Source organism: Phoenix dactylifera, chromosome 3 (genome assembly GCF_009389715.1).
Source record: "Phoenix dactylifera cultivar Barhee BC4 chromosome 3, palm_55x_up_171113_PBpolish2nd_filt_p, whole genome shotgun sequence".
NCBI classification, from domain to species: Eukaryota; Viridiplantae; Streptophyta; class Magnoliopsida; order Arecales; family Arecaceae; genus Phoenix; species Phoenix dactylifera.
In genome coordinates this window covers 8,158,820-8,171,502 of record NC_052394.1, presented here as the reverse complement: position 1 = coordinate 8,171,502, position 12,683 = coordinate 8,158,820, and the positions used below count along the sequence as shown (strand labels likewise).

General features: G+C 40.6%; 1 protein-coding gene across 1 annotated transcript; it reads left to right on the top strand.

Annotated features, from left to right (window-relative positions):
- Positions 1-7,550: 7,550 nt before the first annotated feature.
- Positions 7,551-9,581, top strand: LOC103720036 (premnaspirodiene oxygenase-like). Its single transcript, XM_008809556.4, has 2 exons — positions 7,551-8,458; positions 8,792-9,581. Exons 1-2 carry the CDS (start codon positions 7,757-7,759, stop codon positions 9,458-9,460), a joined length of 1,371 nt encoding a protein of 456 aa, XP_008807778.3. The 5' UTR covers positions 7,551-7,756; the 3' UTR covers positions 9,461-9,581.
- The last annotated feature ends 3,102 nt before the right edge of the window (positions 9,582-12,683 follow it).

The window sequence follows — 12,683 nt, the reverse complement described above, 5'->3', positions numbered from 1 at the left end:
TGAGTTGTAAAGCTCATAATCTTCACCTATATTTTTCAGATCCAGAGACCAAGAATCAGGCGAGTATTGACTTTTGCGAGAAAATAAATAGAGGCAAGGTTATCTTCCTAATTAGTATACTTAGTTTTGATTAATGATGTATATTAAAGTGTGGCCTGGATTTATATATAAATACTTAGATACTAAAAGTTTGAGTTGTAAATTTCAAGTCTCCTCTCGTCTTGATGCCAAAAAAATTCAGATCAGGCTCGGGTAAAAGTGTGGCCAGACTGGCCCAGTCCACTTCCAACCTTAACACATCAGTTTTCTGTTCCACTATGATCCATTATGCTTCAATTGGTAGCCACCCCGTTGAAATTCAAAATGCTAACATAGTAAACGATAATGGGGGACTAATTTCTCAGCCGCGGGACATCGTCGTAGGAGATACTTCGTAGATGTATTTTGAGGGCCTCTTTGTCCATTGTCAACTATATCAACGAACATAAAGGACTTGTTTCTGTTTCTGATACATGGTGAGAATGGGAGCAAGAATGAGGAATTAGGGTGGAGTTGCATACTTTTCCTGAAATTCTCATGTTTATTAACAAGCAAACCCCATTCAAGTGCATGAATGGAGAACTCAAGTCAAAATCCATCCTTTAGAAAGAAAAGATAACTATGTCATGGTCATGACAGAACAAGCTTTTGGTCACTCTCTCTCTTTGATGCTCTCTGACACTTTACAACAAGTTAATATTGGGTGTTAGGCATCAACGGAGTTGATTTTGGCAGATATATATGCACAATCGATCTTATAAACATACTAGGTTGTGTAAGATTCCGAGCTTAAGTTAGATATATGGCTTAAGCCATCTCCATCATTCATGAAGCAAATCTTCAATGGCCCATACCATAACAATGCTTCAAAGCTCAATGTCAAACCACACTCCATTGATCGGCATCCAAGCAGCAGCATGCTGTCAAAGAACTCACTCTTCTACAGGCCCACACTCTTGCCAACCCTCCAAATAGAGCACATGAATCTTCTCATCACTCTCTTCAGACTCCTCTCCTTCCTCAAACGGCTAAGTGTCATAGACCTTCATCACTGTGGGAGATGTCTTCGAGTATTAAGCGATCAGCATCCTCTCAAATTCTTTTTTGGATGATAAGGGAGGCAAGGTGCCACCCAACTTTTATTATTAGCATCCTTTCAAATTAACTGGAGAACAAACATGAAGACCCAAGGCTCTGCAAACCAAAAAAAATAATAAAAAAAAAGCTCATAAAAGAACACAAAACCACAAAAAAAAAAAAAAAAGGCTGACGAACAAGAACTGGTCAGGCCGAAAATATAGAACAAATGAGGGTCGGTCCCCAACCATGGCATATGGAACCAGCAGAAATTTTCTTCCATGGATTCTCTCTCTAAATCAAGTTGGATGTTTGATTTCAGATTATAAAATTAATAAACCAAATTTCAAATCCATCGTTGAAAACAACCCTGTAACTAAATCTAAAGAAACTTGCACCAAGCTTGAATCGAACTTGATTCTAGTCCAAGACTTAATAAGAAATATTATTAACTTCTTTGAGATGCATTTTATTAAAAATGATGTCTGCTTCTTGATGCTCAAAATATATGAATACTAAGCAAAGCTTGATCAAACCCGTGCTCAAAGAAATCGACTTGGCTGAATTACGTGCTATAGTTGGAAACCTGCATGATTACAGGGACGGTCAATTGCCAACAAGTCAAAGCTTAGCCTGGGATGCTCTGAAGTCAGACTGCGGTAACATCCCGGAGTTAATTAGTTATGCCTGATTATGACTAGCTTTAGTTCTCCTTTTGTTCAAAGATCTTTGGGTCCTTCACTTGACTATCTGTCTGGCTGGCTATTACCTCTTGTCACTTTGTGGAATGGTCTTAAAGCAACAACATTCATTAACCTCTAGTATATGTGAGTCAAGAATGGCCACTGGGCCTCCAATTGTTTCCCACGTGCTTGACTGGATTCTCATTAGAAACTTATTCCTGTTGAAGATTATAAATATTCATGTATTTTTTGAAAGAATAAGGAACAAGAATCTAACCCATTTTTATTTAGTCAAGCGTATATGTTAAGCATAAGCTTTCCCCGTCATGTTACTATGTATCATTTTTGTAAATATGTCTTATTGCAATATAATCAAGTCTCACATCTACCAAGGAAAAGGGATCAAGAATCGAATGGGAGAGGAAGAGAGAACACGCCAAGGGAGAACACGCCAAAAGAAAGAGAGAGGAAGAGACCCACTGTTGGGTCCACCTAGAACATATAGAAAAAAGAGAGATAAAGAATGAGAGGGAATGAAGAGGAAAGGTCTTGTTAGAAAAGAGGAAGAGGAGAAGGAATGATAGTGGCTTGGTGATGGCGGTGGTGAATAACAACCGAAGTACCGGTGATAGGCGATAATTATGGACGATGGCAGGCAGACAACAAAAAGAACAAAAAAAAAAAAAAGAACAAGAATTGAGTGAAACTGGAGATCTTAAAAAGCTTGACTTTAGTTAGAGCTTTATCTTGTTCGCCGGTGGCTAGGGATTGATGTTGGCTATTGGTCATCGAGGAAGGATAGATGGAGAGGGAGGAAGCGAGGAAATTTGGCTTCAAAATACGAGATGAGGCTTAGAAAAATGGTATAGGGGAAGATGATTGTACGACATAGGAGGCTTTGAACTATGTAATTCAATAATCTTCGACGATAAGCAAGCTGGTTGATGAGAGCACAAAAGTACAATCGTCATACTATCTTGATTAGTATTATAGCTAATCATTAATAATAAAATTAACTAATTAACATTGTATTTGTGTTTGAGTGCAAGTAATCCAAGAGACCCAATAACACTGGGTTTGAGCATGAACTCGCGGCCAGCACCTCCCCGACGTCGTCTGACTCAGCATGTCTTCATCCCTGCCATCTTTCTGGAACAGCGGATGCTCTCCACGGATGTCCCATCCTCAACGTCTTCAAAGCAAGCACATGTCCACGCGTTCACAACACGTCTGCAGCTCATTCCATTCCAGCGTCCCAGCGATTCCGCGAGTGATCCCCACATCTGCACCCCCTCCTCCGCCTCTGCTTCCGCCCATGACGCATCCGAATCAAATCCCAGCTTCCTGCGATCCAGCCTCCACCGCGTTCGTGATCAATTTCCTCTCAGGATCCACGCCTGCCTCCCAGCAGCCAAGATTCACAGCCGGCGCTCCCATCCTCCCGTGGTCCAAAGAGGAAATCCACAAAGCTTCCGGTGATTCCAGCCGCCCGTTTCAAAGATCCATAGCTTCATCCCGTGCGGAAACAGGGGAGAAGAAAGGATCCCACGCCCGCTTCTAATTCGGCATCCACAAAGCTTCCGGTGATTCCGCATCTCTTCCGGATTTGAAATCCCAAGCGTCCGCCTCATAGATCGCGTCCGCCCTCTCCTTCCTCCCATGATCAAGCCACCTACAAGCATCTTGCCTCACAGATCGCGTCCAAGCTCCACCGATCACGCCATCATCCCGGCCGGTTCAGCCTCCTCCGCATCCAAGCACCCACGGCGCTTTTCATCCGAATCCACCTCTCGAGATCCCGCGCCCGTTTCTCCTCCTCTCCATGCGCAATCAAGGGATCCATGCTCTGGCGATCTATAAAAAGGGGAGGACGAGAGGAGGAGAGGGGAGTTCTCGGTTGGGGGTTGGGCCAAAGAAAAGGGGAGGGAGCGCTCGGTTTGGGAGAGGAGAGAGAGAAAAAAAAGAGAAACAGAGCATGGCTCTGTTTTGTTTGAAAAAAGAATAAAAAAAATAGGAGAGAGAAGTTTCTTGTTTTTCTTTCTTTTCTTTATTTTATTTGCAGAAGAAAGGCAGCATCAGGCTACCAATCTTCATTTCTACCTTTGTAATCAATTTATTTTTATAAAATCTATCATTTCTCTTTCATGCAATCCTTATTCTAGGTTCAGTTTAATTTCTGCTTTTTATGCAATATTTTAATTTTTCTTTTATGCAATACATGTCTAAGTTTTAATTTAATATTCTACAATTTATTGTATGCATTCTAGAATTCTTAATTTTAAGATAACCTTGGAATTAATCTTTGCGGTTCGATTGACGATTTTAATTTTTATTCTGTCTTTAGAAATCGACCCCTACTGTGCATCAGATTTCAATTGCAAAGTTTTCTTTCTTTCCTTTGTTTATTTTCAAATAGAAAACATTCTCTGCTAGACTAGAGAATCATTCAACATCCCCGAAGTAATGTTTTTCTTTTGCTATTCAAAAATCGATTTTGAATCCGAGTGAACATTTTGATTTTTATGCAACTCAAACCGCCACCCTGTGGATTGACCTCTTACGACCGCTATTCTTCGAGTAGAAAAGGTAAGAGTATAATTAAATTAAACTTTGTTTGTCGGTTCTAACAACGATCTGTTTAGCGTATTTTTAGATAAACAGGAATTCGACAACACTAGTAACAACAACCTTATGCAAGTTAGGCAAGCAAGAGAAAAATTTGGAGGGTAGAGGGCTGGTACCTCCACTTCGGGGAGATTGAATCCTTAGCATGGTGAGGGTATCTCTAAGAGAAGAATAAAAGAAAGAGAGAGAGAGAAAAATTTCCAATCAGTGGTGATGGTGCCTTGAGGGGGAAGGAAGGACTTCAAAAAGAGGAAAACGTAGGTTCTCCTTGACTAATTTAACCCTAGGACCCTTACTTCCACAATGAGTCATCGAGAGTCCGATTTCCATCAGGAGTCCCTATGGTGCTTCCACATGTAAGGAGTACTTGCCCAGGCTGCAAGCTAGGTTCACTACAATAAAAAATGGTTATACCAATAGTTAGATGCCGACGCTAGGAAGGAACGTTGATAATTTTGGCATTGTGCCAAAATTTGCCAACGCTCTTGAGTAACGTCGGAAGAAATTTGATTTAGACGACGCTAAAAACCGTCGTCGGAATCCTACGACATTCCGACGACGCTTTTTAAAGCATCGTCGAAAGCCATTTCAGCCCCACATAGCTAAAACAACGCTTTTTAAAGCATCGTCGGAGGCCTAATCTGAGACGACGCTTTAAAAAGCATCATCAGAGGCCAAATACCGACCTAAAACTACGCTTTCGAAAGCATATTCGGTGGGTAATTGTGGATTAAACCACCCCCTTCTTTCCGAACCCTTCTCTCTCTCTCTCTCTCTCTCTCTCTCTCTCTCTCTCTCGATTGAATCCCTAACCCTCTCCCCCCAAACCCCCCAAGGAGATGATCCCAACCCCCCCTCTCTCTCATCCCTAACCCTCTCCCCCCAAACCCCCCAACGAGATGATCCCAATCCCTTCTCTCTCGCTCTCGAATCCCTAACCCTCTTCCCCCAAATTCCCCAAGGAGGAAGACCCACCGCTGATGCCGACGATGATCCGCTGATCCTCCAGGTGGTCTCGAAAGCCGACGAGGATGAGCTGATCCTGCACGTGGAGGTCCACTTCTCGAGCTTTCTCCAGTGTCATCACCGATGTCAAGGATCATGTACGGCCCTTGCCCTTTCCCATGGTCCCTCCGATTTGCTGTTTTTTCCTTCTCCTTCCCCATCAAGACCTAGGACATCCACCACCTCTAGGCCCACCCGTCCTCCTGCGACCCCGAGACCCTTAAGGAGTTCGATTCCTCCCACACCCCGAATCGCCAAAAGGTTCAAGGTAAATCTCGGTTCCTTTTGCTTGGATTGGAGCAATGTAGATCTCGTTTCCATGGCTATAGTTTTTCATAATGAGGGCTTTGATCTGGTTTAATATGTCTTAATCTGAAATCTTTATAGCAATCCTGCTTTACTCTGCATAAACTATTTGATGATTATGGTTATTTCTTTAGGTAGCTGGCAACTGGGTTTTCAGGAAGAATATGGATTCGAAAAGGAGGAAGATGAAGACCAAGATGAAGAAGATGAAGGCCGAGGGATGCTTTCATTTCTACTGTAATTTTTAATTTATAATTTGTAATTATGCTTCCTATGTTATTTCTATTTTAATAGATTTTTTATTGTAATTTGTAACAAAAAAAAACATCAATGAGCATTTGGTTTGTTAATCTCTTTTTACAATTTTTTTTTCCAAAAAAATTAATTAGATTTTTATTTATTTTTTTAAAAAATAATTCTAACGACGCTTTGAAGCACCATTAGCGTAAGTATTGCCGACGGTTTTTGAAAAACGTCAGCGATTTATTTCTCCACTCTAACACAGGCGATGCTTTGGCGACGCTTTTAAAAGCGTCGAAAATAATTTACCGACACTTATAAGCATCGGTAAAGAGCATAAAAAGCGTCACCAAAGCTTATTATTGTTGTAGTGGTTGTTTTGGGTTCCAGATTAGCCTAGACGGCTGAGCCTCACACAAAGCTTCATGGAATTATAGTCATTTATTCTTGTTGAATATTATAAATGTTCATGTATTGTTTGAAAGAGTCAGGCCCAAGAATCTAATCCGTTTTTATTTAGTCAAGTATAATGTGTTAAGCATGATGCCTTCATAGTTTCAAATTTGGTCTCCAATTTCTTTTCTCATGTACTTGATTAGATTTTCGTTAGAAAGCTATTTGTCAAACATTTTTTTTTTTTCAGGAAAGCACTGCACAAAAATTTAACCAGTTTATATATTAAGATGATGGAGAGCCATTCAAATATAGGCTAGATCAAAATCACAGAACACCCCATTACAACAAAATGATGGAGATATATATTAAGCTCGACTTTCCAAATAAGTTTTATAAATAGCCATCTATTTATTTAAAAATATTTTAAAAAATAGAAAAGAGTTACATGTCCAGATCCTCAAAAGTTATTTCTTTTATAGGATCCTTTTTCATGATTTTTTTATATGCATCAAGGCTGGTAGTGATAGAAGATACAGCAAATAGAAATTAAATTCCATCACTATTGATTTCATAAGTTAATAATTATTTATGTTGGTGGTATAACTAACATGGTTGGCTACAAAGTCGCTGTCTGAATTATTTGATTAGCTGGGCCCTGAAGTTTTGAGCGCAAGACTATCATCTACAATATGTTATAACATCCTGAAAAAACAATTAATTTCCCAAAACGATACTTCGTCAGTCAATTATTTGGCCAGTGATAGCTTACTCCACACGTTCGTCGACTAACGTGCATTCCAGTTGATAGTTTTGAAAGAAGAAGTACCGTCTTCCACATGCCGAAAGATAATGATGGCTTCCGAAGAAAAGACTTTCATGGGGAAATTTTGGAGCTTAATTTATTGTGTTTCTTTAATGTTTGGTTCTTCAGATGGCCACCAGTTTCGCTGTTATTAGTCCGTCGTCACTTTCTTGAACGCTAGCTGGTCAAATAAACGTGCATGATACTTAAATCGAGTAGACAGTAGAAATTTCGGGCTTTGTCCTGTTATACTAACGTTTAGTCTATCGTGGAACACCAGCAAGTCAAATTAACGTGCATTATATTTTTCAACATATCAGAACGTTGAGCTTTAATTTGTCAGAATGCGCATGCTTATTTATAGACTCGGATTTCCATTGTATCAAAGCAGCAGAACACTCAGAAACCCCTATGATTTCAGCCATGGAACTCCACTTTCCTTCCGCAACCATGAGATCTTCCTTCCAATTCCGGGCGGGGAAGCTGCCCCCAAGCCCCCCCGAGAAGCTCCCAGTTATAGGCCACATCCACCACTTGCTCGGAGCTATGCCACACCGTGCTCTTCGCGAGCTGTCCTCGCGGCATGGGCCTTTCATGCATCTCAAGCTCGGCCAAATCGACCCACATCATCGCCTCCTCCCCGGAGGCTGCGAGAGATATCATGAAGACCCATGACCTTGCCTTCGCCTCTCGGCCTCAACTACTCGCTCCTTTCGTCTTGTTCTATGGTGGCAAAGACATTGTCTTCTCTCCCGTGGGCGACTACTGGCGGCAGCTGCGAAAGATATGCATGCAGGAGTTACTGAGCCCGAAGCGCGTCAAGTCATTCAGCACATGCCGACAAGAAGAGATGTCGAACCTTGTGGAGGCAATCTCCAAGAAGAGCGGATCTCCTGTTAACCTTAGTGAGATGCTTCTCCTGTCATCCAATTCCTTTATCTCAAGAGTCGCATTTGGCAAGAAATGCAAGCATGGATTGAGATTTATCACAGGAATGAAGAAAGCGATTGAGTTGGCCTCCGGTTTTAGTTTAGCCGATCTTTTCCCCTCATGGAGTTTTGTCGACGCTCTTACTGGAATGACCGCGAGGACAAAGAAAGCTCGCCAAGAGATTGATGAGATCCTTGAGGAGATACTCAAGGAGCACGAAGAGAAGAGGGAGGGCATAAGCAGCAAAGAAGATCAACTAGAGGAGGAAGATCTTGTTGACGTACTTTTAGATGTGGCGGAAAATGGTGAACTTGAAATTCCACTCACACGCACCGACTTGAAGAGCGTTGTCTTGGTAAGTTTGCATCTGACCTGCTGAGGAGACGAGAGGAGTCCGGTGATAACCCTTGCTGCCTCGTCGTTTCCTTAATTAACTCCATCGGGCTTGGGCTGTAGCATGTCGGCTAAGAGATTATGTGCCGTATATATATTATATGAATAATCGATGCAAACCTCAGCTCAGCCCGTTTAGTAGATTTGTTCGAATTTCAGACCCGATCTGGCCGACCACCAAGCTTAAAAATCAGGCTTAGGCTCGTCTAATTTGCATAGATATATTGATACCTAGAAAAATAGAAATCTTGATGGACATTGTCCGTAGTTCTTATTTTGTTTCTACATTTTTTAGGAAATGTTTATTGGAGGGACCGAGACATCGTCGACAACCTTGGAATGGGTGATGATAGAGCTAATGAGACACCCCGAGATGATGCAGAAAGCTCAGGCAGAGGTGCGACAAGCTCTAAAGGAGAAGGCCAACATCAAAGAGGAAGACATGAGTGAACTCCACTATTTAAAGCTAGTGATCAAAGAGACTATGAGGCTACACCCTGCTCTCCCACTACTAGTACCGAGGTTCAACAGTGAAAATTGTCAAGTAGGTGATTATGAAATTCCAGCAGGTACTCGGGTTATCGTCAATGCATGGGCTATTGCAAGGGATCCAAGGTACTGGGAGGACCCGGAGAGCTTTAGGCCGGAGAGGTTCGACGGCAGCATGGTGGACTACAAAGGGAGTAGCTTTGAGTTCGTGCCTTTTGGGGCAGGGAGGAGGATATGCCCTGGGGTTACGTTTGCGATGGCCCAAATGGAGATGGCCCTGGCCTACCTCCTTTTCCACTTTGATTGGGAGCTTCCTAATGGGATGGAACCCCAGGATCTGGACATGACCGAGAGCTTTGGGGCAACCACCGGCCTAAAATCACCCCTCTGGTTAGTTCCAGTTCCTTTCAAACCATCCGAAAATGAGACTATGTTGCCTCATATTAGGATGAATGCCCCACTGAACTATTACTGATAGGTCTTTGGGAGATAGTACATTATGTTGCTGCTTGTTGTGGACTGGAAGAATGTATTCAACTCATAATGTTGTTAGCACGATGGATCTTGTTTTAGGATATTGGCACTCTTCTCCCAAAGATTATGAATTTAAGATGGTATAAATTAACAAGAAAATGTGTCATGTCCTCTTTGTCAGATAAGCAAATAAAGTTTATGACAAAAATACATAGGAGTACAATGTATAAATTATAAAAGGCATTCTTTAGAATTTCACAAATATATAAACCATATGAACATATCGGATGCAAGGTGTAAAACATAATTCCATCAAAAAAAGAAGATAAAAGGACATGAGATTTATGTGAAAATTTTCAAAGAAGAAAATAAACATTGGAACAGGAAAAATTTGGCATCCCATGCATCATCCATGATCTTTCAACATTGACACATGCAGACATGTGATAGGATTCTGTCGCTATTTTATCTTGGCTAATATTTGAGGGAGAGTACTGCTTGGCACACCCTCAACGAGCGCCAAGCCAAACTTTTATCATACACGGGACAAGTGATAAAAGTTTAAATCACTTGGTAAGAGGAACCCAAAGCATTTTCCTTTAAGGAATAGATTTAACTAAAGAAAACTTGCTTCCCTTGGTAAGAGCCATCCATAGACAAATGGTTGATTGTGACTGGTCAAGAGCTGCTATATTTATTTTATTTAAAATTATAAATTTGCCCTCTCCCATGTCCTTTGCATCTCTATGGACTAATGCGTGTACCGGCTTCCACTTCTTTTTCAAAGTACACTTCTTAATTTGATGTAGGATTTAAGAATCTAATATTGTATTCTAAGTTGGATTTACACTTAGTGATTGATGGAGAAGAACCAAGAAATATATCCTGCCTTATTCCCAACAACCTAGAACTTCATCCAAAGAGGCTAACCGAAAGATATTATTTGGGTTCCTTGATCCTGTATAAGTATCCAAGATCTACCCAATGAATAATCAATATGGGACTAAACACACGCCCGCATGAGTCCTCATCTATTCCCCCATTTAAGCTTTAAACATCCTTATCAGTCTAAGGGTTCAAATTCATTCAAATCTAATCACAAGCACCACAATCAGCCCATGGTCAGCCCCAATGGATCTGTATTGCAGTATCTCCTAGTCCACATAGATTATGAGTTAGGTCCACTCTAATACCATTTGTAACAACTCAGGAATTCATCTAAAAAGGCCAGTCGGAAGATATTATTTAGGTTCCTTAGTCCTGTATAAGTACCCAAGATCTCCTTTCGGATAGCTATTTTGGGGTGAGGTCCTGAATTATTACAAAAAGAGCCCAATGTCAAGCTTTAAACTTTCTTATATATCTTATTGGCTTTAATTATAGCTTAGAAAAAATAATAGATATTTGCAAAATTGCAGTATTCCTTTGGGTCTACCGCTGGCTATATCTTCTTGATATCTATGTAGAGACCTATTCCCTACTCCTGCCCCCCCAAAAAATAATCCCATATAAGGTGAAGTACCTTTAAGCGGTATTGCATCTTTATCTTTCTTATTTTATCTATTAGTATTCAGCTTCCATTTGTGTGATTCTATATCCATCTATATTGTAGCCAACTTCACCATAACCTAGCATTAGTATGATAAGTCTTCGGTATCTTCACTTTCTTTTTGCTAGCTCTGCCGAGGAAGATGCAGAAGAGGAAAAATAAAATGAACGTAATTTACTAGAAACTTTGTTAAAAATTTGCTGCTATATATATGTTTCTGCAATAGCAAAATTAAATAACTTTTTCCTCCGGATTGCATTATTATTAGCATTTTTTTTGATGTTGCTTGATTAAAGCCCACCGTGCAGCACAGGCCATTTGCTAGTTCAGCATAGATTCACTCATCTTCATTTCATGGAGCTATCTCAGGCCATTTCATGGAGCATAGATTCTCTCATGTTCATTTTTTATTAAGATTCTCTCATCTTCTCCTCTCTCTCTCTCACACACACACACACGGACTCACACAGACACTTCCGCACACACGCATACAACACGGTTCGGTGGGTAAAATGAGTCTAGCTTCAATTTAGCACATTTATTTTGGAATAGTCAAATCAGGTTAAGTCGATACCAATCACCTACTTTTCACGTTCATTGAATAAACCAGTAGACAAGTATGCTTCAGAGTCCAGAGTTCAGTCAGAAGTGCGTTTCCAATTCCAAATGCAACAAAATCAACAATGGCTTCTGCAAGAAAACTACTCAAAGTTGGGACTTCCAAAGCTTTCTTTCGATTTTTTTGCTTGGTCCTACACTACGCCTGGTCAAAGAAACGTGCATAACGATTTGTCTCCTCTTTTGCTATGCACGGTCAAGAACATCGGGCCCTAGATTATAACTACACGGAGTAAATTACAAGCATGGCGAACTCTGACAGTGCTCGACATCTATTCAAGTACGTTGACGGCAACGTAAAATCACCGTCACTAGGCAACCAGAGGATCTATTTGGTCTAACCTCTCCGTTGCTCCACTCCGAAGTCCAAAACCCACCCATAGTCCAATGCCAGCGTAAATCACCGTCACGGTAACCGGCATATTTCAGACCGAACCGCAGCCATACAAATGCATTAAAGATCAAGAATAAGAATAATAAAGTATGCATCTTTTATGGAAATTTCTGAGCTTTATAGTCTTTTACATGCATAAAATCGTTTTCGACTTTCACTTAAACAATCTTATCATTGTTGTTCCTTCAAACCTTGACCATTTTTTACTCTCATAGTAATAGTTAACCGAATCTACAAAATAAGAAAGCCACCTCCAAGTCCAAGGAAGCTCCCTCTTGTCTGTCACCTCCACCGCTTGCTCAAAGCTTGTTAAAATCACTGCATGTCTTACAAAATTAAATTGATAGGATGAGATAAATTTATTTATATATTTATATTTTCTTACATTTCTTCTTATATATGGGCCCGAACTTTTTTTTAATGAATTATGTGAAATTTTTAATGATGAAGTTAAAGAGTGCCGAGACAGAAAAATCCGACCGAAATGTGAGAAAAAGTATAAAAAAATATAAAATATATAAATAAATCTATCTCATCCTATCAGTTTAATAGAATAAGATTAATTTATATATTTAATATTTTCTTATAGAGCTCCCCCTAGCCGGCATGGCCTTCTCATGCACCTCGAGCCCGGACAAGTCGACCACATTACCGTCTTCTCCC

What these genes read in the sequence shown, in the direction of transcription:
- LOC103720036 (XM_008809556.4), top strand. Translation starts at nt 7,757, where the DNA reads ATGGGCCTTTCATGCATCTCAAGCTCGGCCAAATCGACCCACATCATC. An exon ending in ACTTGAAGAGCGTTGTCTTG is followed by an intron (nt 8,459 to 8,791) that starts GTAAGTTTGCAT and finishes TACATTTTTTAG; the next exon opens with GAAATGTTTATTGGAGGGAC.